The sequence below is a fragment of the Haliotis rufescens genome, unplaced genomic scaffold (assembly GCF_023055435.1).
Source record: "Haliotis rufescens isolate VD_foot unplaced genomic scaffold, xgHalRufe1.0.p SCAF_5, whole genome shotgun sequence".
Lineage (NCBI taxonomy): Eukaryota > Metazoa > Mollusca > Gastropoda > Lepetellida > Haliotidae > Haliotis > Haliotis rufescens.
The window spans coordinates 12,017,665-12,041,891 of record NW_025964223.1 but is presented as its reverse complement, the minus strand read 5'-3'; the positions used below and the strand labels follow the sequence as shown (position 1 = coordinate 12,041,891).

The window sequence follows — 24,227 nt, the reverse complement described above, 5'->3', positions numbered from 1 at the left end:
TTTGCCACCATTTACATGGTGTAGGTGAGTTATTCTTTTGACATTATACGAAAAGATTGATACATTAAGAGCACAATCTTGGTTTGAATTCGAATGAATGTTCCTATTAAGCGCTGTATCCTTATTTCTACAAACTGTGTACAAGCATTACGGATCTCTTATGTCTTGATTCTCTACTCAATTGTCGAGTCTTGACACTTCTTACTGCCTTGCGCACTTTTTGTTGTTACTTTTATGGAGGCACATTAAGCCATACACAATATTTGCCAAGTATGCCTTGCTATTAAACTTAATTTAATTAGACAACATACATCCTGCACAATCCTTATCGGCACTATGGGCTTAGTTTTGCTTGCCTCGACCTCCAGATATTTCGACTTTGTGACGACAAGGTTATTCATACTGTGTTTGCAACGTAAAGGTATTTGTCCGTTGACAAGACAGCGCTAAATGGAATTTGGTAAAGATAACATGTCCCGAGATTTTCAACAATAAAGGGAAATTGTTTTCTACGGTCTTGTGCCCATCTCCTGTCTTTTTCGAGATATTACAATACAGCGACAATCATGAATAGGTTTATTTCATATGCAGCTACCCCTTCGAAATATATGACCATCGTACATCGTATATTATCATATGTATAAGCACCATTGTCATGAACGCTATGACCAGATTTTCAGAAATTTCCAAGCATCAATTCCAAAGGAGATTCCCAAGTAAATACTTGATATTAGTCTTTCTTTCGATTGTCCTACATTGCAGGGTATTACATTTCAACATTTACAAGGGTTTTCATTGGGCAGTGACACATTTGTAAATTTGTAAGTTTTCAAATATTCATATGCCTCAAAAAGTTATGTACAAATTCAAATACCAGGCGTATGTATTTAAATAGTTTATAAGCACAAGATGCTTTTCAACATAGACCACTTTGGTCTATTTTCATATATACCGATACCTTTCATGAATCCTTGTGTAACCTCATTAATCTTATAGCGCTAGGACGCCGTAATATAACTGGAAAACTGCAGCATTAGACCCAACACACTCACTATAGTGCTGCGAGCCTGGTAAGGAAAAATACCACTATGGACATGTTTCCGATAGGTCACCAGTTTAATCAATACATTAACATCTTGACATGATCTCTCCTCTCCTTGTCATTGAATATGTAAATCATTTGAGTGTAAACATTTAATACATTTTACCCAGCTCAGAAGAGTAGATCAGTAACTGAACAATTCATTATCAATTTCATCAAGAGAAAAATTGTCAAGGTAAAGAGATCCCTTTTTACTGAAAGAGCACTGGAGTTTCTCGGTTAAATGTTAGCATTCTTCAATGAAATAACCATGTTTAAGTTTGTGTTGTGTTACATGTTATGTATTTTGTAATGTAGCTATTATGCTTTACACAAAGAATAAGAAACGTGCATAGATTGTGGTATGATATATGATATATGATATATGATATATATGATTTTCGTTTTGAATTAGTGCCCTGCGTTATATACTTTGTGGAAAAAAATTCCCGTGCATCACTGCAATGAAAAAAAGAACGAATTTGCCACTGAAAAATATATTGATAGCCATGAAATATGAATTTATCACTACAGTGTCAACATATATCCTCGGTAAACGCTATGTCAGGCTGAAAGTCGTGTGGGGTCAGCTGTCAGTTCACAAGTCAGTATCGGGTGTGACCACCATTAGCAGTGACACAAGCCTGACAACGGTGACTCATTGACATTGGCAATTACATTAATGAGGTTGATCGTTCCTGTGTCACAGTTAAAACACTTCAACGATTTCCTCAGTGTTTGAATTGACTCTGGCCCACATGTACTGTGAGTGTGTGTCGCCATGGGTAATCCTTACAAAGTGTTGGTACATGTGACTATAATACATGATTCAGAAACAATCATGACAGTTATGTTCAGATATATTCAAACTGACTATGCACCAACAGACGTCTCATCAGCTAATAAACGAGTTGAATTGTTAAGCCAAATCATGTGTGTATACATGGAATAAAAAGGAACCTAATAACTGAACCTTGGGGTACCCCATCTGACGTGTATTTCAATGAGCATAGGTTAAATTTTTTACAAACACTTTTTTGTCTAGAAATGTAATAATGTAACCATGATAAGAGTTTTCAATTAATACCGAATTTTTCAATTCTATATAGTGAGCCTGTATGTCAAACCCAATAAAACGCTTTTGAGATATAAAAGAATATCATACGATACAAGTTGTGCTTGTCAACAGATAAAACAATGTTATTATGTATTTCAAGTACTTGTGAGACAGTAGCGTGGCCTGGAACAAATCCAGATTTGATCTTTATATAAAAGCGGATTTCTTTGAAAATAGTTGTGTAAAAAAATTAAAAACAAATTATGGATAATAAGCTTACTGGTCTATAACTCGAAGGAAACGATTTGTCTTCTTTCTTATACAACGACATAACATGAGCTAATTTCCAGTCAAATGGAAATGTTGAACAGTGTAGAGATTTCTTGAAGATCATACATAATGCTGTTGTCATCTGCTGTTGGCTTTAACAATGTTTGGTAAATGTTATCAGGACTACTACTAGATGGTAATATCTTGGTCTTGTACGGTGACGTCAGCAAGGAAGGATTCACAACGCCGTTCAAAGGAAGGTAAAGGATGCTTATTAGTTGAAACAGTATTTATAGAACAAAATAATCATTAAGAACTTTAGCCTTGTCAGTATCAGTAAAGGCTTAAAGATCCTAGCATCGATATAACCCGGGTGAATATATGTTGTCATTTCTCCATCTATTATAATGTATCTGAATAGTTTCCAGTAATAAGTATTATTTTTATTAGTCAATTGCGGATCTAGTTATCTAGTTATATTTCAATATAACCTTTTTCATATTATCAAAATTTTTGCTATGTTTTTTTAATTATTTGTTATGTCACCAATGCTGCCGTGTATGTCTGGTGATCTATATTGACGTCGGAGTTCATTATTAATCCAGGCATTGTCAGACGGTCGAACGGTTATAGTTTTATGTGGTATGTCATGATGCATTTAATATTCGAATGAACACACCACTCATGTAGTGAACATCGTTACATACAGCAAATTGTCCATTCCACTTAATTTGCGAAATGAGAACGCTACTTTTATCAAAATCACCATGTTTCCAAGCCAAACCTGTCTTTTATATGAATTATTCGTGTTTTGAAAAACATACATTGTTGTGATCAGAAATATTAGGTGCAAATTTGTTAAAACCTGTGAGTGTACAGTTACAATTGTTACAAATTAAGTCAGGATCCATAACGACGTGTAGGTTCCGTGGTCATATTTCGTAAATGTTTACTGATAATGATATCAAGCAAGTTGTGGACAGTGTTACTCAACAAGTTCAACATGCCCGCACAGTCATACGTACACACACAAACGCACATTCTCACACACGCACGCACGCACGCACGCACGCACACACACGCACGCACGGACAACCGGCTTCATAATTTTACTCTCATATACATCAGTCATTTCCAATCTACCGTCACTCAGAAATACAGTTAAATACATCACCTGCACACCTACACATATATAATAGATACAAAACACAATGGCTGCATCTACGTAAACAGCAACTTCTACTTACATACCAATATAATAAAAAAAATGAAAACAATTACATATGGTGGTGGTCATGTTGCATTGGGTGAATGTTTTCTGCGGGGGTTCAAACCTGTACCAGCTTTTTTGCTTTTTATACAACTATTTTTAAAGTGAAAACTTTCTTTTGCCCGGTAGTTTAGGTAGCTGTAACCAGAGTCTATATACATTCATTCGTGGGTGGGTCACGCTTGAGCTCAAGCCCATGTCTCTTGTGGCAATGTTTGATGTGATTGCACGAGCGCCAAAGGGTGGGGTGGGGGCTGGTATGGGAGAGGGTAATGTTCACCAATATGTATTATTATCATTCATATTTTGGAAACCAGACCCTGTCTTAAGTGTATTGATTTTAGTTGTTTTCACAGTGAATCCTCTATTAATCTTTCTTTGTGGCAACTAAATCAGCTGGCTCAAGTCAAACGCCAGTCAAAGACTTTTCCAAACCAAATAAGTATTCATAATTGTACAGTGTGTATATATGTAACTTGGATAAATCATGTTTGAATGAATACATGACTGAATAAAATATCTTTGGAACATAAGCGACGCCCTTGCATAACACCATTGTATTAGGACACCATTGTACCAGGTGTTCGCGAAGAGATGCGTGTATCCTGCACGTCGGTGCCACACGTCTCAAACACATGAAAATGCAAGCCAATTGTTTACCTGCAAAATCACGGGTATATATGGTACATCACTGCCTAAAAAATCATTCCCCTAACACGCGTTGGAGGCGTAGAACACGCATGTGACACGGTGCTCAACGGGTTTCACACGGGTTGAGCACCAGTTGAACACGCGTGACCCGTATATCCAATGAATAGTGAGATAAATCAAAACAGTGAGATGTGATTCTTGAGTTAATGAGCGGACATTGACCTGTGTTCACCAGACCATAAACACAAGGTCGGCCCGTCTGAGTTAGTGTTCGATTGCAAAATAATACAAATGTAATAATAAAACTGAACTTAATTTTTTGTATGGTGTAATACCCTCAGGTTGCTGAGTGCGGCATTAAATAACAAACACACAAACTATAATATACGTAAGAAATAAGAAGTATGTTAACAATGCCAATGTTAAAAAATAATCATCATAAACTCCATACCTCTCTCCATGTTTAATATGAAAACATAATAACATTGGTTTGTAATAATCTGAAAGAATAATAATGACAATAATGTCATAATGATTAAAAAATATGTTACTAATCCTCAACTGAAGTAGTCCTCCACACTTTACATTCAGTGAAGAAGCCGATGAACATATTAACTATTTAACATACATGAATGGAAAATGGATGAACAGTTGAAGTAAGACGTTCGACGGAATAACATCATTTGCTGTCAGCCAATACTAATTATGGGATTATAAGTCTACAGTGTTTTTAGCAAGGCTACTCTCATTTATTTCATGACGCAATTTTGCCCAGGGTTCTATACTCACATTAATGTGGTGACTCGTTATTGCGTTAATGTTATGATTTACAGTATTCATGAAGATCATTACATTTGGGAATTATGCTCGAACGAAACTTTGACTTTAGTGTCTTACAGGTCATACTGGCCGGCCATTCTACATATCTACCAGAACTACGTACACTTATGATGTACAAGTATGCTTCTTCTCCCCATACACACACACTGTCTGTACCATCAGCTATAACTGCCAGGCAGGTCACCCATATGGCTGCTGATGAGCGAGGGTCTCCTGTCCTCCCACAGTCTAGTTGTATACTGTGCCTAGCACAATATGTTGAGAATGAGTAGCCTTGCTGTAGCCAAACATTTTGTAATAATTTAGCAAACTTTGATATGCAAACAGCAAATATAATATGTTATTATAGCAATAGATTTCCTCCGTCTAAACATCATAGAAAGAGAGGCATCCAGAAATTTTACAATGGCATCAGAACTCATTAAGAAGTTCAACTGGTCAGCAGGTGAGAGTTGCGGAAAATTACGATAAACTTCAGTTACAGAACTCCAAAACGAATATCTAAAGTGTGAATAAAGAAAAGTCATCTTCAGCGGGACGGTATTTGGAGATGGATTAGCATATGAACTATGATTCTCTTTATGTAGCCAGTGACGCGTGGGGTTATACTGACAAGATTCTCAGGTACATGGGGGCCTTTTCGTCACCAGGAATATCCACAGAGCGAATCGGGGGCACGGGTGGCCCAGTCGTCTAAGGCGCAGCGATTCGCTGTGCAGAGTTGCGTCCCTTGGGCACGCCAGAAACCTATGATTGTGGGTTCGAATCCCGGTTCGCCCCGATTATGTTTCAAGGTTTGTCAGCACCATACCCGTGCTCGTGGGTTTCACCGAAGTGGTTAACGTCTGAGACCTGCATCACTTCGGGCTTTCCTCCCATATTAAGCTGACACGCCGCAATATAACTGGAATACTGTTAAAAGCGGCGTTAAACCCAACTCACTCACTCACAGAGCGAATCAAATGAGGATCCACAATGTTCGACCTGGTAGAAGTGTGTCACCAAACCGTACAACATTGGCCTTTGACTGACTGTGGCGTTAAAACACGCTCATTCACTTACTTGCATGGGGAACTGAATGTTCACCCTAACTGTTATGGATTATCAAGGAGCTGTGATCCAGAGAACAGGTTTCCATTAAATAATTAAAGATATAACAGGATTACTCGAAAAATAGGAGATAAAACCCTAGCCAATAAGCTTCAGTAAGCTTCCCTCAGGAACACCAGAGTAAGTAAGTACAAGACTGAAAACTGACCCATTATTATGTGTGACAGACTAGTCGGGTAGTGCTACATGTGTATTGTGAAAACAAAATTATTAAATGAAGAGCACAACTTTTGAAAGTTACTAATAAACGTGCATAAGTGTTATATCTTCACTGAACAAATAATGACGTGTGCTTGTCTTTAGTGTTAACATTCAAATACATGAGATCTGTATCAGCGATATAGCGTACGTTCGACTATGAGTGAGTGAGTGAGTGAGTTGGGTTTTACGCCGCTTTCAACAGTATTCCAGTTATATCACAGCGTGTCAGCTTAATGTGGGAGGAAAGCTCGAAGTGATTCAAGTTTGCCACTTCGGTGAAACCAACGAGTACGGGTATGGTGCTGACAAACCTAGAAACATAATCGGGGCGAACCGGGATTCGAACCCACAATCATAGGTTTCTGGCATGCCCAAGGGACGCAACTCTGCACAGCGAATCGCGGCGCCTTAGACGACTGGGCCACCCGTGCCCCCCGTTCGACTATGAACAATAAAAGGTTATATGAGAGGATGACTTCATAACGGTAACAGTCGTTAATGTCTATCTTATATAGATATAAGATGACATAAATATAGCAATGACGTTCTCTCCCAGTAAAATAACGTCAAATAACGACGTTATTTCGTCGGGAAAACGATGGTTTGAAAGTGTTCAAAAAGGTCGTTTTCCCGTCCAATGATCATATACGGAACAAAGCGACGTTTTCGTGTTTGCAGTGTTTCACCGAAGCGAAAAGCTGTATAGGGAAATAGGTCGGATAGAGCTTGACAGGTACATTGCCCTTCGCCTCCTAGCGGGTGCAGGCGAGGGCCGCAACCGCTCTGGGGCAGATCGTATCTCCCTTTTATGATTGTTGCCGAATATTATTAACATGTTTAGAGTATTAACTTACAGTTAGGAATGTTTTTTGTTTAAAAAAAAAAAATCATAATTATTTACATATCGTATGTCCGCATAACATAATACATATGTGAGACAAAGGTTCTTCTAAAATTGTCTTTACGTCTGCAAACGATTACTTATCCCCATGTGCCTATGTAGCCATGTAATTTTCTTAAACCCATAACAAATCGTATAATATTCTAATATTGTTGTCAACATTGAAATCGGCAGCGAAAACGAAACGGATCGGAGTAATGATTTGATTCGTTGTTCCATTTAGACGTTCGCCTGTCAATCAAATGATCGCGTGGATCAATCAATCAGCTACATTGTCTGGCATTGTTAAATGGTGCCTATGTGTCATTGAAAAGTATATCAGTCAGAAATTAAGAAACATTGCCCGTATGTACATAGCACGATGTAAAAAAAGGTGTTTTAAGTACATTTGTTGATCTGACTTATAATAAAGATAATAAAGATGTTTTAAATAGATACTAAAGTAATAAATAGATTGCTGTAGATTGCTGTTGACTGTCAGTCTATGCACGGATTGAGTCGATAGTTTGGTTCTGCGTCTTTGGGATGGGTCGCAGCGAGGAAATATTCGATCAAACACTCTGACTTTTCACTTTTAAATGAAGCTTAAGGTATCGATCAATGTCAATATCAATAACGGTCAAATATCCCATTCGCTTCCACTGATTTACACACCTAAGCTAGAAATAAAAGAGATAGTGAGACCACCTCAACTGCTTCGTGTTTAGGTCTCTACATAAAGAGACCGCCTCCGTGGTCTAGTGGTAGAGCGTCCGCCCGCAGGGGAGGGTCCGGGGATCGATCCCCGGCCGCGTCATATCAAAAGACGTTAAAAGATGGGGCTCGGGATTAAGGACTGGTCGGGTCGGAGTCGGTATACTGTGGTATGGCACGCAAGTGGGTTAGTGGGTTAGTGGGTTAGTGGGTTAGTGGGTTAGTGGGTTGGTGGGTTAGTGGGTTAGTGGGTTATCCACGCGGTTGTATAAAAAGGCGGATGGCTTCATCTTCTCAAAAGAAAACGTTCCCTTAATATCCCAACAGTTCCAGCCTGTTGCGTTTACATTTTTAGGTACAATGGAGCATGATCTTTTTACGGAGACTTCAAAGGGTGCATTCTTTCAGATAAAGGTAGCAAAAATATGTTAGTTTCAAATTTTTGTTTACCATTAACCGTACAAGGATGTCAGTTTCAAGTCTTACCTTCAACCAGTCAGTTTTCTTCTCGGCCACTCATAGGTTTGGAATGTTATCAATTTGGGAGTGTATCCTGAACACGAGACACATGACGTTTGCAAATTGCGTGTACAACGTGTCACGTGACAAATTGTACACATATATCTATATATATATAGACTGATAGAAAGCTGTATACATATTCCTCAGATGCATCCATGAAGTTTGCCCAACTAAAAATAATGCTGAGACTGGCCAACATGAACATGGATTAGGTGAGTTATCCTTTAAATATTACACAAAACAATTGATACATTAAAACCATCATCTTTCTTTGAATTCAAATGTTCCTATTTACCTCTGTATCCTTATGTCTACATACGGTGTTCAAGTATTACGAATTGCTAATGTCCTGTTTCCTCTGCTCATTTTTCGAGTCTTGACACTTCTTGCTGCCTAACGTACATGTTGATGTTACAGTAAACTACGGTTATAACGAACTGACGGATATAACGAACTGACTTTTTGGTCCCCACTACTTGCTGTAATCATGCTGTATATGTACTTATAACAAACTACGGTTACAAGGAACAAAAAATAGTAGACCCTTTGAGTTCGTTATAACCGTAGTTTACTGTACTTGTATGGGGAGAGATGAAGCCATACACAACGAACACAATATTTGCCAAGTATGCCTTGATATTAAACTAACTTTAATCAGACAACGTACATTCTGCACAATCCTTATCGGCACTGGGGCGGTCGGGTAGCCTAGCGGTTAAAACGTTCACTCGTCACGCCGAACATCCGGGTTCGATGCTCGACGTGGGTACAATGTGTGAAGCCCATTTCTGGTGTCCCCCGCCTTAATATTGCTGGAATAGTGCTAAAAACGGCGTAAAACCATACTCAATCACTCACTTATCGGCACTATGGTCCTAGTTTTGCTTGCCTCGAGCTCCGGATATTTTGGCTTTGAGATGACGAGGTTTCATATACTGTGTTTGCAACGTAAAGCTATTTGCCTGTTGACATGAGAGCGCTAAATGGAATTTGGAACTGAAAACATGTCCCGAGATTTCCCATAATAAAGGGAAAGTAATATCCACGGTCTTGCGCCCATCTCCGCCTTTTTCGAGATATTACAATATGAAAGAATTGTTGGCAAGCCGTTGTCAAATAAGTGGGAAAACCATGAATAGCTTTAAAACAGCAGGGGGCTAAAACTGAACTAACTTTCAGACTTTATTTCATATGAAGCTACCTGTTTGAAACATATGACCTTCGCACATCGTATATTATCATATGTATAAGCTCCATTGTCATGAACACTATGACCGAGTTTCAGAAATTTCTAAGCATCAATCCAAAGTACATTCCCCATACTTGATATTACTGCGTCTCGAAAGTCTTTCCTTCGCTTGTCATCCATTGTAGAGTCTAAAAATTCAAAATTTACAAGGGTTTTCATTGGGCAGTAAAACATGTGTTAATTTGTAAGTTTTCAAATACTAGTATTCATATGCCTCAGAAAGTTGTGTTCAAGTTGAAATATCAGGCGTATGTATTTAAATAGTTTTTTTTATATGCTCATATCATATCAAGATGACTTTTGACCATGAGAAATATTCGGTTCACTTTGGTCTTTTTTTATATATACTGATACCTTTTTTTATGAATCCTTGTGTAATCTCATTAATCTTATAGCGCTAGGACGCCATAATATAACTAGAAAACTGCAGCATTAGACCCAACACACTCACTATAGTGCTGCGGGCCTGGTTAGGAAAAATACCACCATGGGCATGTTTCCGCCAGGTTACCAGTTTAATCAATACATTAACATCTTGACATGATCCCTCCTCGCCTTGTCATTGAATATGTAAAACATTTGAGTGCAAACATTTAACACATTTTACCCAGCTCAGAAGAGTAGATCAGTAACTGAACATTCATTATCAATTTCATCAAGAGAAAAATTATCAAGGTAAAGAAGAAAAGCTGGTGTTTCTTGGTTAAATGTGATCAATTTCAATGAAATAACCATTAAGTTTGTGTTGTGTTGCATGTTATGTTTTTCGTAATGTAGCTATTGTACTTCACACAAAGAATAAGAAACGTGCATAGAATATAGTATGGTGTATGTGATGTTCGTTTTGGATTAGTGTCCTGCGTTATATACTTGTGGAAAACAGTTCTTGTGCATCACTGACTACCATAAGAAATAATAAATAAATGAAGACAAAAAACGTTTTTGCTACAGACCAATATATTGATGTCCATGAAATATGAATTTATCACTACAGTGTCAACATTATGGCCTCTGTAAACGCTATGTCTGGCTAAGAGTCGTGTTGGTTTAACTGTCAGTTCACAAGTCAGTATCGGGTGTGACCACCATTAGCAGTGACACAAGCCTGACAACGGCGACTCATTGACATTGGCAATTACATTAATGAGGTTGATCGTCAACATAGTTCCTGTTTCACAGTTAAAACACTTCAACTTGCCTCTGTCCCACGTGTACTGTGAATGTGTGGCGGATTTCTTACTGATGGGATTATATGTATGTTATATCAGAGACCATATTATAGGCCTCTGGTTATACTCAGTGTCGCCATGGGTAATCCTTACAAAGTGTTGGTACATGTGACTATAATACATGATTCAGAAAAAAATCATTGCCATTATGTTTAGATATATAACTGACTATGCACCAAAGACGTCTCATCAGCAAATAAACTAGTTGAATTGTAAAACCAAATCATATGTGTATACATGGAATAAAAAGGAACCTAATAACTGAACCTTGGGGTACCCCATCTGACGTGTATTTCAATGAGCATTGGTTACAATTTTTACAAACATTTTTTTGTCTAGAAATGTAATAATGTAACAATGATAAGAGTTTTCAATTAATACCCAATTTTTCAAGTGTGTATACATGGAATAAAAAGGAACCTAATAACTGAACCTTAGGGTACCCAAGCTGATTTCAATTACATTGTATTTCAATTAGGATAGGTTACGATTTTTACAAACACCTTTTTGTTTCCGTCCAGAAATGTAACGTTGTAACCATGATATAACATAAGAGTTTACCATAAATACCCTATTTTTCTATTTTCTATAGTAAGCCTGTATGCCAAACCCTATCAAACGCTTTTAAGGTACATGTATCACAGACTTTCATACGATACAATTTGTGCTTGTCAACAGATAAAACAATGTTATTATGTATTTCAAGTACTTGTGAGACAGTAGCGTGGCCTGGAACAAATCCAGATTTGATCTTTATATAAAAGCGGATTTCTATGAAAATGTTGGGTAAATAATTCAAAAACAAATTATGGATAATAAGATTATTGGTCTGTTACTCGAAGGAAACGATTTGTCTTCTTTCCTATACAACGACACAACATGAGCTAATTTCCAGTCAAATGGAAATGTTGAACAGTGTAGATATTTCTTGAAGATCATACATAATGCTGTTGTCATCTGCTGTTGGCTTTAAAAATCTTTGGTAAATGTTATCAGGACTACTACTAGATGGTAATATCTTGGTCTTGTACGGTGATGTCAGCAAGGAAGGATTCACAACCCTGTTCAGAGGGAGGTAAAGGATGCAACAGAACAAATAGAACAAAATAATCATTAATAATTTCATACTTTGAAGTTTACACTGTTTCTTTCATGCTGATTGGGTAGGCACGTGATCTGATATTTGGAGTTCACACACCTGGGAACTTTTGCCGGAACTACTTTCAGGGGTTTCCCCGAATTCTCGATTGGTGTTTACGATCAACTCGGTTTTCTATTTTCTTTTCAATACCTGTATTTATCAGCAATATTATTAATTTAGTATTTTTGCCTGGTCTTGTAACATTTCAGCGGACTTATAAATAAATAAATGCTTTGGTTCTGGTGATTGATGTCGTCTAGCTGCTACATGGAACAAAATGAATTGTCCTTGCGGTGATTTGGATATGGAATAGCTATCTTTCAATACTAATAACGCAAGTGTTGAAAATTATTTCTGTAAAACTACTGATGTGAACGAAATTGATTTATTGAGCGATTTTGACTTTAATGCCTTGTTTTCGGAAATGACAGGAATCTCGCACCAATGAAAACAATGTCGTACCCTGCTCAGATGTGTCCGCTGACACAGAGCAAACGCGACTGCTCCTGATCAATCCCAAACTAAAACCCGATTTACTATCGTATCGGAAAAAAAATCTAAGATTTTGAGAAACCATAAAACATAAAAAGGTAAGGAATGAAACTTAAATTTTTAAAAAACCCACCCAAAACTTGCCTACCTGTTTTATCGATTGGTCATCGGAGACTAGAAATCTACTGTTCCGGTTTCTGAGTTGGCCGACCTTCTCCGTGCATTTTAGGCCGAGAAGCGGCGGCACATGAGGAGTGACGGGGCACAGAACTGAAGCTAGTATCAGGTCATACAGTAGGTCCATCTCAGGTGACAAGAAACACCAGCTAGGCAAAGTATTACAGCACACGCGACAAATCCCCAACTCCAAATATAACACACCCTGACATTGAAAATTAACTCAAAACACACACGTTTCAGAGCACTCGGTTCAATCCCAACGAGTCCATTCCGCATCGTCCGAATTAGTTTGCGATTATCAAAACACAAGCAACACATTCATAAATCGGTGATATTCCCAATTTGCTAGTGCCATGAGAGGGTTCACGCGTCGGGGTGTTTTCCATAATTGCTCCATAAACGTCTTTTTCAACAGCAGTATAAATTTCATGCTCCCGTTCGACTCGAAATACACCTCTTTACAAACTTATGTGACGTCATATATAAATCCGCGCTGGAAGGTTGACCTCGCTGCATCGAGGTCATGTTTATATTTTTGTTCATCTTCCTGTAACCTATTTTTAAGATTTGATTTATACCAAATATTGTTTGTAATTTGTTAAGAGAAAGAAATAATGTTGATATATTTCTAGATTATGTTGTATATATTCAAAGAACTATTTTTCTTTGCATAGCTGAAACGGGGGAAACGTATATGACCGAGAGCCGGCAAATACCGACAAAATAACATTGTTGCAATGTTCTTCGGCGAAACCAGAGGACTTCAAATTTAAGCAAATATTGTTACGATATTATTCGGCGAGACCAGTAAACTACAAAGAATGAAATTATAGGAATTGAACGACAGTTTGGATGGTTTCATTGAAGTGTGAACGATTTAAAAGCGCTGGTTTAAACTTTCGTATGAACCTCCTCGCAAGCAGGGGTATTCACAGAGTTTAACCAGCGCTTTTAAATCGTTCACACTTCAATGAAACCATTCAAACTGACGTTCAATTCCTATAATTTCATTCTTTGTAGTTTACACTGTTTCTTTAATGCTGATTGGCTGAAGGGGTAGTCACGTGATCTGATATTTGGAGCTCACACACCTGTGAACGGACAGAAAATGTTCACACGATGTAAACAATGTTTTGTGAAATTGATCGTGTGAACGTTTGCCGGAACTACTTCACACAGTGTAACCAGCGCTTTTAAATCGTTCACACTTCAATGAACCCATCCAAACTGACGTTCAATTCTTAAATAAGTTCATTCTTTGAAGTTTACACTGTTTCTTTAATGCTGATTGGCTGAAGGGGTAGTCACGTGATCTGATATTTGGAGTTCACACACCTGTGAACGGACAGAAAGAGTTCACACGATGTGAACAATTTTTTTGTGAAATTGATCGTGTGAACGTTTGCCGGAACTACTATCTTAGGTTCCGCGATCATATTTCGTAAATGTTTACAGGATCCATCACGGTCGTCGTGTGTAACGTGTAGGTTCCGCGATCATATTTCGTAAATGTTTACGGGATCCATCACGGTCGTCGTGTGTGACGTGTAGGTTCCGTGATCATATTTCGTAAATGTTTACAGGATCCATCACGGTCGTCGTGTGTGACGTGTAGGTTCCGTGATCATATTTTGTAAATGTTTACATGATCCATCACGGTCGTCGTGTGTGACGTGTAGGTTCCGTGATCATATTTCCTAAATGTTTACAGGATCCATCACGGTCGTCGTGTGTGACGTGTAGGTTCCGTGATCATATTTCCTAAATGTTTACAGGCTCCATCACGGTCATCGTGTGTGACGTGTAGGTTCTGTGATCATATTTCTTTAATGTTTACATGATCTATCACGGTCGTCGTGGTGACGTGTAGGTTCCGTGATCATATTTCATAAATGTTAACAGGATCCATCACGGTCGTCGTGTGTGACGTGTAGGTTCCGCGATCATATTTCGTAAATGTTTACAGGATCCATCACGGTCGTCGTGTGTGACGTGTAGGTTCCGCGATCATATTTCGTAAATGTTAACAGGATCCATCACGGTCGTCGTGTGTGACGTGTAGGTTCCGTGATCATATTTCGTAAATGTTTACAGGATCCATCACGGTCGTCGTGTGTGACGTGTAGGTTCCGTGATCATATTTCCTAAATGTTTACAGGATCCATCACGGTCGTCGTGTGTGACGTGTAGGTTCCGTGATCATATTTCGTAAATGTTTACATGATCCATCACGGTCGTCGTGTGTGACGTGTAGGTTCCGTGATCATATTTTGTAAATGTTTACAGGATCCATCACGGTCGTCGTGTGTGACGTGTACTTGTAGGATCATATTTCGTAAATGTTTACTGATAATGATATCAAGCAAGTTGTGGACAGTGTTACTCAACAAGTTCAACACGCCCGCCCGAAACAGACAGCCATACGTACACACACGAACTCACGCACACGCACACGCACACGCACACGCACACGCACACGCACACACACACACACACACACACACACACACACACACACACACACACACGCACACGCACACGCACACACGCACACACACACACACACACGCACGCACACACACACACACACGGACGACCGGCTTCATAATTCTACTCTCATATACATCAGTCATTTCAAATCTACTGTCACACTCAGAAATACAGTTAAATACATCACCTGCACACCACGCCTATAAATATATTTACATATCCATCAGATACCCCACACACATGGCTGCATCTACGTAAACAGCAACTTGTGCTTATATACCAATATAATAAAAAAATAGTCCAATTAAATATCACATCAGCAGATCATAGAAAAACATTTTTCTCTTTTTATACGAGAATGCCCGATTCTTCGAAGATTTCTCAAGAGCGTAAACGACTCTTCATCCAAAGTTGTTTGATTAAGTCTACAACATTCAAGGCCTCAGTAAAGCTTTCAAATGTTTATGGAGGACACGTGAAGGACATTTCCAAATTTGACATATTAGTTTTTTTCAGCCTCCCTGGTGAGTCTACAATGTAACTGGCGGGGTAAACTTGAAATTCCACTTATCACAATTGCATAAAGTTTATTTGATAACACTGGTGGGAACTGCACTGTTGGCGAAAGTAAAAGACGCTCCATGTATAATTTATTTTATTTTGAAGATTTTGAGATAATTACAATTATGTTCTAATTCGCTTCGCTCAAACGAACATAAAATATATACTGGTACAACAGACGCATCTCAAGGGTTATGCCTAACGCAGCTGGGCAGCCAAGCGAGCAGGTTTATTAGCAATCACAAATAAATACACTCGTCAAACGCTTAAACATTCTTTCAAGTCGAATAAAATTGTGACCAAAGCAAACATGATATAACAAGTTTTGTTGTTGTTATTATTCAGAAATGTTTCAAATTATAACCATAATATACATAATTATCTTAAATGAATCTTCATCTGTGACTGCTTTTTCTTCCGTTTTGACTAGCACGAATATCTGTTTTTTCTATATTCAATACTTATACACCTGATGAAATTACTTGTATATATATATATATATATATATATATATATATATATAGTAAACTACGGTTATAAGGAACACGCTTATTACGAACTGACGGATATAACGAACTTACTTTTTAGTCCCGACTATTTGCTGTAGTCATGCTGTATATGTACTTATAACGAACTACGGTTATAACGAACAAAAAATAGTAGTCCCTTTGAGTTCGTTATTACCGTAGTTTACTGTACATATAATGTACGGAATAAAACATAATTTTAGGATAACGTCCAAACAACTTTAATGACGCTCCGAAATTTGAAACTGCCTCTTTAAAATAGATATCCGGTATATTAGCAGACGCTGCTCTGTGCATTATTTGACTTTCAAAACAGGTTACCATGACGCTCTAGGGCTTTACACGACAGTTAAAGATCCTCATTCGAGACTTATATTTCCCGAGAACACAAATCGTGCATAGGAAGTCAACGGTCTATAACGTGAGAGGAGGACATCAACGGGGATCAAAATGAGTCATCTCATTACTAGTCGTTTTGCTGTGTTATATGATATAAATCACATCTACTTTGTGCGGAAATTTAAGTCACTCTCACGCGATGTTGTATATTTGAGCTGAGCATATAAGTGTATCGTTACAATCCTTAATGTAAAAAATACCCTTTAAGTAAAAATAATGTGAAAAGTTTTTACAATAAGGGTTGCGGGTTCAAGTGACAGATAATCAGATTTTCAGTTATTTTCACCGGTATTTTGCCTTTTAAAAGTGGTTATTCTCTTGCGTTGAATTTTTGTCTATTTCTTTTGTACTGAATATATTTCGTGATATTTGCAAACGCTCCAAATGCCTTAAGGCAAATAATTCGCGAATAAGATGTTATATAAAATTGTTTTGAGATATTTTAATCATCAGAAGCATTTTTGATACCGTTAATTTTATTTAGTGATATAAATCATTTATTTTATGATGTATTGTAATGAAATTTGTAATGTCAATAATTCTTTTGTAATATCTAATTATTTTAATGGCGAATTGTAGATGTCAATAAATCGAATTTCCTATATCAATTAATGTAATGATCCTGCTCTGTTCACATAAAATGACCCCTTCACTGCATAGATTACAAGAGTTCCTTTAGCACGATGTCAGGTTTAGCCTATTAAAATTGCTAAATATCTTGAAATAAATTATTACTAATTCACAAACAAGCACAAATAAATATATCCATAAAATTAAAAGCGTGACAGACGTTTGAAACAACACTAGTGTTGACTTAAAGCTTATTTGTTGCGATATGTACCAGGAAAATATCAATAATTACATTTAAAATTTGTGATTTCAAGAAATCCATTTTTTTTATTTCACTGATTTTATTTACTAAATAATAAATCAATTATTGACACAATATAATGGGGACTAAAAAGTAAAAACCACACACCATAGCAATAAACTTGTCAAACTTCGTTTCAGTAAACGCCTTTCTTTTGCAAGGTATGCTTGAATAAAATTCCATTTTGCCTGAAATATACAGAGGATGCAGAAGAGTCAGATCGTCCGTACCATATAAATAGGACAGACAAAACCCATTTCATACTCTGCTACGCCCCTCATGGTTTATTCTCCCTGCTGTGTTTTATTGTACGGTAAACAACGACTACTCGTCGTTTATGTCTTAAGTAAGCTGAAGAGTAAAAATAAACAGCTTCACTTTTGACGATACATACTAATGTCACGCGATGTATTGTGACATTTTACTGAGATGTCTAGGTAGATTAATTATGCTCAAGCAATGCATGTTCGTCATGGGTTGATGAAGATAAAAATAAGTGTTTGACTGCCCGGGAGAAATGACACTGACACGTCTAACTGCCCCAGGTTTAATTTTTCTAGGATGCAGTCGAAAGGAAGCATGAGTGACGAAATAGCCATTATAGGCGTGGGTTGTCGTTTTCCTGGCGCCACCTGCCTGGAGGAATTCTGGGATGTCCTTGCAAAGGGAGAGAACCACGTGGTGGATATCCCCCCTGAGAGATGGAACATGGACGCCTTCTTTGACTCTGATGTCAATGCTGCGGGGAAGAGCTACGCAAAGAAAGCAGGGCTCATAGAAAAGTAATAAAAATCAACAATAGTCGTATATCCATGAATAACATATTCACTATTGTTTTCTTATAAGTTGTGATCATGAGCACGAAGCTTCTTACAAACTACTGTTATGTGATTATGATTATGATCCAATTCAGTTGACTATAATTAAGCTTATGTGAGAAATTACCCTTCGTGTTTATTTTGCAGTTTCGATCACTTCGACAACAAGCTATTTAAGATCAACGAAACCGAGGCTGCCCAGATGGACCCCCAGCAGCGCCAGGTGTTGGAGTGCACGTACATGGCGCTAGAGGACGCTGGCATCACCAGGCAACAGATAGCGGGACAGAAAGTGGGAGTGTTCATAGGTTTGTTTAAACATCTGTTATTGGGATGGTTCAGAATGGTAGCATGCCAATGAGAAACAAAATTGTAAGCTAGGTTTACACGGTGGTATATGGTTTATTAACATCCCTTACGATCAACATCGGTTGTACCCTTCCCTTAATTGGGACTTGGGTAGCCTAGTGGTTAAAGCGTTCGCTCGTCACGCCGAAGACCCGGTTCGATTCCCGACATGGGTACAATGTGTGAAGCCCATTTCTGGTGTCTCCCGCCGTGATATTAATGGAATATTGCATAAAGCGGCGTAAAACCATACTCACTAACTCACTTAATTGGGACTGATATACAAGATTTACTATTCGTGTGATTAGTCATATACAGGTTATTACATTCCATGTGATCGACACAGTTTTCCAATGGTGGCGCTGTTCACATTGTTACAAGGTCTTAAACTGCCCACGACTTGACAGTATATACATCACCTTATACACAACCGAAAACCCTTCATGCTCGAAACTATACACATTGATATCTGTTCCTACCAGATAGGCTCCAAAACCTAATGATGGTCAATGGTATTTCTAAAATTTCAGTATAAATGAATGTTAAGTTGATTTGCATATGATATACTTAGTATCTTCGCTCAGATGATTGGGCCTTTACCCTCTGGCTGCCACCTATAAATAGCCTATGTACTATCGCTGTGCCGCGTTTATTTGCGAGTGACGTTGTGAAAAGTGCACACCTTCGTCTAAAAACGACGTAACGTAACAACGGTAAAACTCACATTTTTTTCAAATTTTATACTATAAAAGTTCAAACATTCCCTAACTGTCTATGTAAATATTGTTAAGCATTAACGTGATTATCAGTAGTTTATAGCTCGGCAAACGTAATTGAATATGCGATTTTTTACAAAATGTCCATGGCAGCTATTTTGTTGACATACCGCACTGAATACTTAGCGCGTCTCGTCAGGTTGTAAATCTCCAAAAATGTAAAAACCAAAAAGTTTATGCGAAAGCTTGTTTGTTTCCAGATTACCGTGATGTAAATGAAACATCTCCATGGAAAATAGTCAGCGAAATCGTCAAATATGTGTGACGCCATTTTGATCGTAAATTAGTGAAATAATAACGTTATCATTTTCGTATTATGTCGGAAAATGCATATTAATGACAAAACTATTTATAATAAAGGAATGAAATCTTATCCCTAAAATCTGTGGTTTATTACCTACATGCTCATATCATATGAAATTTAAAATTACACACTTTTAGAAAGAAGAGAACGAAACCGCATTTCAAAATAGAAGTTATACGACGTTTTGTGTTTTCTTCATTGCAATAAATCATTATTCTTTTAGGCCATTATTCCTTTTTTTAGTAAAAAAAACACATTAGGTAATCTGCAAAGAACATGCCCTTATGCATGGCATATTTTTACTTATGTGGCACCGAAAAGCATTCCTCACGGCTCATGTAAATCAGTTCACTGAAAATACTCCTTCCGGGCGATGGCGGACATGTCCATTTGCACGTCGACGAAATTTGCATACAGACGAATGAACGAGTTAGTCTCGTATCTTTATGAATCCTAAATGACGTTGGTTTATTTTCATTTGTAACTAATAACGATTATACAAACACAGAACAATACAATATGCACGTTTGGGATTTACCATATATTTGACAGCAACAGAATTAGTAACTTCATTCTGTAAGCATAGCTTACTGTTCTAGCGATGATCTGAAATCTGTCGTAATGTGTTGATGATAAACGCATTCATTCATCAAAGATTCCAACGTTGCGATCTGGTCATATTTTCCCGATTTCAATTTCCCCGGCCCTATTTACATCACCCGCCACTGCATGACCATCAAGCACTGTTAAAGACTTGGAATACTGAACACAAACCCAATACAGGACCTGTATTATCTTACATTTATTTATCAGTTAGATTTATATGGGATTTTTGTCATGAAATGTTCAAAGTATAATCGAAATTAAACTCTGGAATCAATCTATCTGTCGGGAACATTTTGACGATGGATTTCGATGACGACGTGGTTGCCTGTTATGTATTACCGTTATCCGAAGTTACAGGTTAACATCATTTCGACGTACAAACTTTGTAACTTGGTATTGTTTGACGAATTTGAAAAAAGGTAATGTTTGACTTATTTGGAAAAAAGGAAGGCACATGTTACCCGCCCGAAAACCCCCCGGACATTTCAGATTATTGAAATACCCCGTGCAAAGTAACCTGCCTTGTCAAAGATGGCAAAGCAAGAGAAATAAGAAAGACGTATGTTGGGTCATAGATGTGGCAGGACTTGTGGGCTGCCCTAAGCTATTATTATAATGAGTTATATTTGGCAACTTGAGTTACCAGCAAGTAGCAAGCAGCAGCAGCAGCAGCAATGGGCAACTATGTTGCCAGCAGCAAAATACTAAGTTTCTGCTGAAAAGCAGACGTGAATTAAGTTAAGCCAAAAGGTTCCCATCCGCTGAGAAGCAGAGGGACTGAACAGATTCCCGCTGATGAGCAGGGACCTGATAATTTTGAAGATTACTTGGTGATTAAGTTAGTATTAATTTTAGTAAAATCTAAATATTTTTTACATTGGTATACTTATCCTGCATTACTCCGTTTTGCATTTACTGCTATCTTTTGACAGAGAGGCGAACTGTGTGAGCTCCAGCTGCTGAAGAAAAGTTGCTCCAACCGGTAGAAGGCAGCACCCCTCGCACAGTCGGCACGTGACCCGGAAGTCATGACGTCACATCAAAACACATAATTGCTTCAAACATAACATCTGAAACTTCGTGGGGAAGCAGCGAAGCGAAGGGAGGGCACTTAGACTTCGTAATGCAGGAAAAGTATACAAACGTAAAAAAAAATATTTCGATTTTACTAATTTTTTTAACTTATCCTACATTACTCCGTATTGCATCCTTATCAGACGTCATGGCCGGTGGGCATACCTTCAGGTGTGATCTGCAATAAACCCTCGTCAAGGTCCGATGAATCCGCACCGCATACAAGTGATGACCGGAACATCTACGACCATTCCTGTCTTCAGGAAACAAGAGTCGATGCAAAAAGGAAAAGCCCGAATAGATGACAGAAATAGAATAAGGCGGGTAGCCAAAAACTAGAACTTACCTAAGAGCAAAAGCGGAACGCAGTAGTGCCCTCTAATCTGAGGTGATAAACACCAGAGAGTTCGACGTGCCCCGCTCGGGGTATCGAAGAATCAGCGGCGTCGGCGTCAATATCTACGACAATTCCCAAGAGCGAATGTGGAACGCAGAAAAACTCTCTAGTCTGGAGGTGAGGAACATCAGAGAGGTCGACGGGGTATCAGGGTATCGGAGAATCAGCGCCCTCGGCGTCGGTGTCAACATCTACTACCATTCCTGTCCTTAGGAAACGAGAGTCGATGCAAAAAGGAGAACCGAAATAGGTGACAGAAATAGTATGAGGCGGGTAGCAAAAAACTAGAATTGACCTAAGAGCGAATGCGGAACGCAGTAGAGCCCCCTTGTCTGGGGTGATAAACACCAGAGAGGTCGACGGGCCCCGCTCAGCGAATCGGAGCATCAGTGGCGTCGGTGATAGGCGACCTGTTGGGCTACAACCAGGAATGATAACTATGAACGCCGGTGACATCGTCCAAGGCTACATCACGTAGGTAGTGGCTGGCGAAGTCTGTGTCAGATCGCCAAGAACAGCCTACCATGAGCGACTGGATGGAACAGTTATACTGTGAAGATCCATGGTAAATGCGATAGCCCTGATCTCGTGTAGGTTGATAGCCTTGGGGGAGGGTCCAAAGCGGCGGCTTTATAATATAGCTTGGAGGAGCCACCGGGGAAAAGTATTCCGGCTGACCTCTGAAGGGGAAACCGGCAGAAAAATGCGTTTCCTAGACTTGCGGCAGGCTTTAGATCATCGTAGCATAATAAACGCTCCTCCTCCTCCTCGGCACACACAATGTACGAGGGGGGAGGGGATAATGAATTATCTGTCAGACTGTCTTGGGAGTTGATCTTTACGATTAAGTCCCAGCACGGCCCATGATGAACGGCGCGTTCGAAACGGACACGGGAGACGTCGAGGGCGTGGAGCTCACTGACCCGAGCGGCAGTAGCCAAAATCAGTAGAAACACCGTCTTCTTCCTTAGGTTGTAGAAGGAAGACGAGTGGAGTGGTTCGAAGAGAACCTTCCGAAGAGCGTTTAAGACCACATTCCGATCCAACGCAGGCGGTCTAAACTTGGCTTTTTTTTTGCTTCAAGACGGAACGAGCGCAGCAAGGCCTGTAGTTCGGGAATTTTCGTCATTCTCCGATCATTCGGGATGGCAAGAATGGAGTTAATGGTGACCAGGTATGTGGAGATGGTAGAGCCTTTCAACCGACGTGTGCTGCGCAAGTACAGAAGGAACTCAGACAGGACCTGCGGTGAGGCTGTCATCGGATCCTTGTGTTTGTCTGAACAGAATGCCTAGATAGAGCACCATTTATCATCATGTGTAGATGGACGGTGGGCTGAAGCAATAACCTTGGCTGCTCTAGCCCTTGGCTCATGGGGCTTTCTGCAGATGTGCCAGGCGTGCAGACGAAACCGTGCGGGTGTGGCAAGCGACTGTGTGGGTGGAGCAGAAGGTTGGACCACACCGAAAGTTCCAGGGGGTTGTCTCTGGCGATGTTTCGGAGGTCGACAAACCAACTTTTGGCCGACAACCAAGGCGCGACCAAAATCAGTGTCAGGTGCCGAGTGGTCTGGATCTTTGAAGAACCGTGGGAGGGAGAACCGGAGGCGGAAAAGCGTACGCGTGTAATCCTTCCCAGGGAAAACTGAAGGCGTCGACTGCCACAGCGGCCGGATCTGGCACCGGTGTAATGTAAGGCGACAACTGAGATGTGGCGAACAGATCGATGTTTGTCGTTTGACATAGTCTGGCGAAGACCACTGGGTGGAGCTTCCACTCGATGGGAGCCACCTAGTCCGGCCTGGACAAAGCCAGTGCCAGAACATGCTCTCAAACATGTGAGTGCAAGACGAGAAAGTACAGGTTCAGGCTGACCACCAAGTCGAGGAAGCGGAAGGTCTGGTTTTGCAGGGACGGAGAGTGGAGAGTACCCTGGTTCCTCAAAGACCGCACCATGGTGATGTTGTCCATTGACATGATCAACAGGGCGCGACCGAGAATTCTCTGCCAGCAAGTGACGTCCAGGATAAGCGCTTTTATCTCGAGGCTGTTGCTGTGCCGATGGTGATGATCTCCGGAACACAGTCAGTCACAACGTGGGCTGGAGTGGGCAATCCTAGAACACTAGCCACTGACAAGAGCGGAAAGTCATGGTAAATGAGTTCACCTA

General features: G+C 39.3%; 1 protein-coding gene across 2 annotated transcripts in view; it reads left to right on the top strand.

Moving 5' to 3' along the window:
* The first annotated feature begins 2,602 nt into the window (after window positions 1-2,602).
* The window catches only part of LOC124121735 (hybrid PKS-NRPS synthetase LUC5-like), a 47,173-nt gene continuing 25,548 nt past the window's right edge, over window positions 2,603-24,227 (top strand). The window contains exons 1-3 of one of the 2 annotated variants that reach the window (XM_048383916.1): window positions 2,603-2,668; window positions 18,296-18,517; window positions 18,701-18,861. In XM_048383916.1, the coding sequence (XP_048239873.1) occupies window positions 18,297-18,517; window positions 18,701-18,861 (382 nt within the window). In that variant the 5' untranslated portion in view covers window positions 2,603-2,668; window position 18,296. Of the gene's footprint in view, window positions 2,669-8,729; window positions 8,809-18,295; window positions 18,518-18,700; window positions 18,862-24,227 lie in introns of those variants that run through there. The other variant, XM_048383915.1, reaches the window with a different exon arrangement.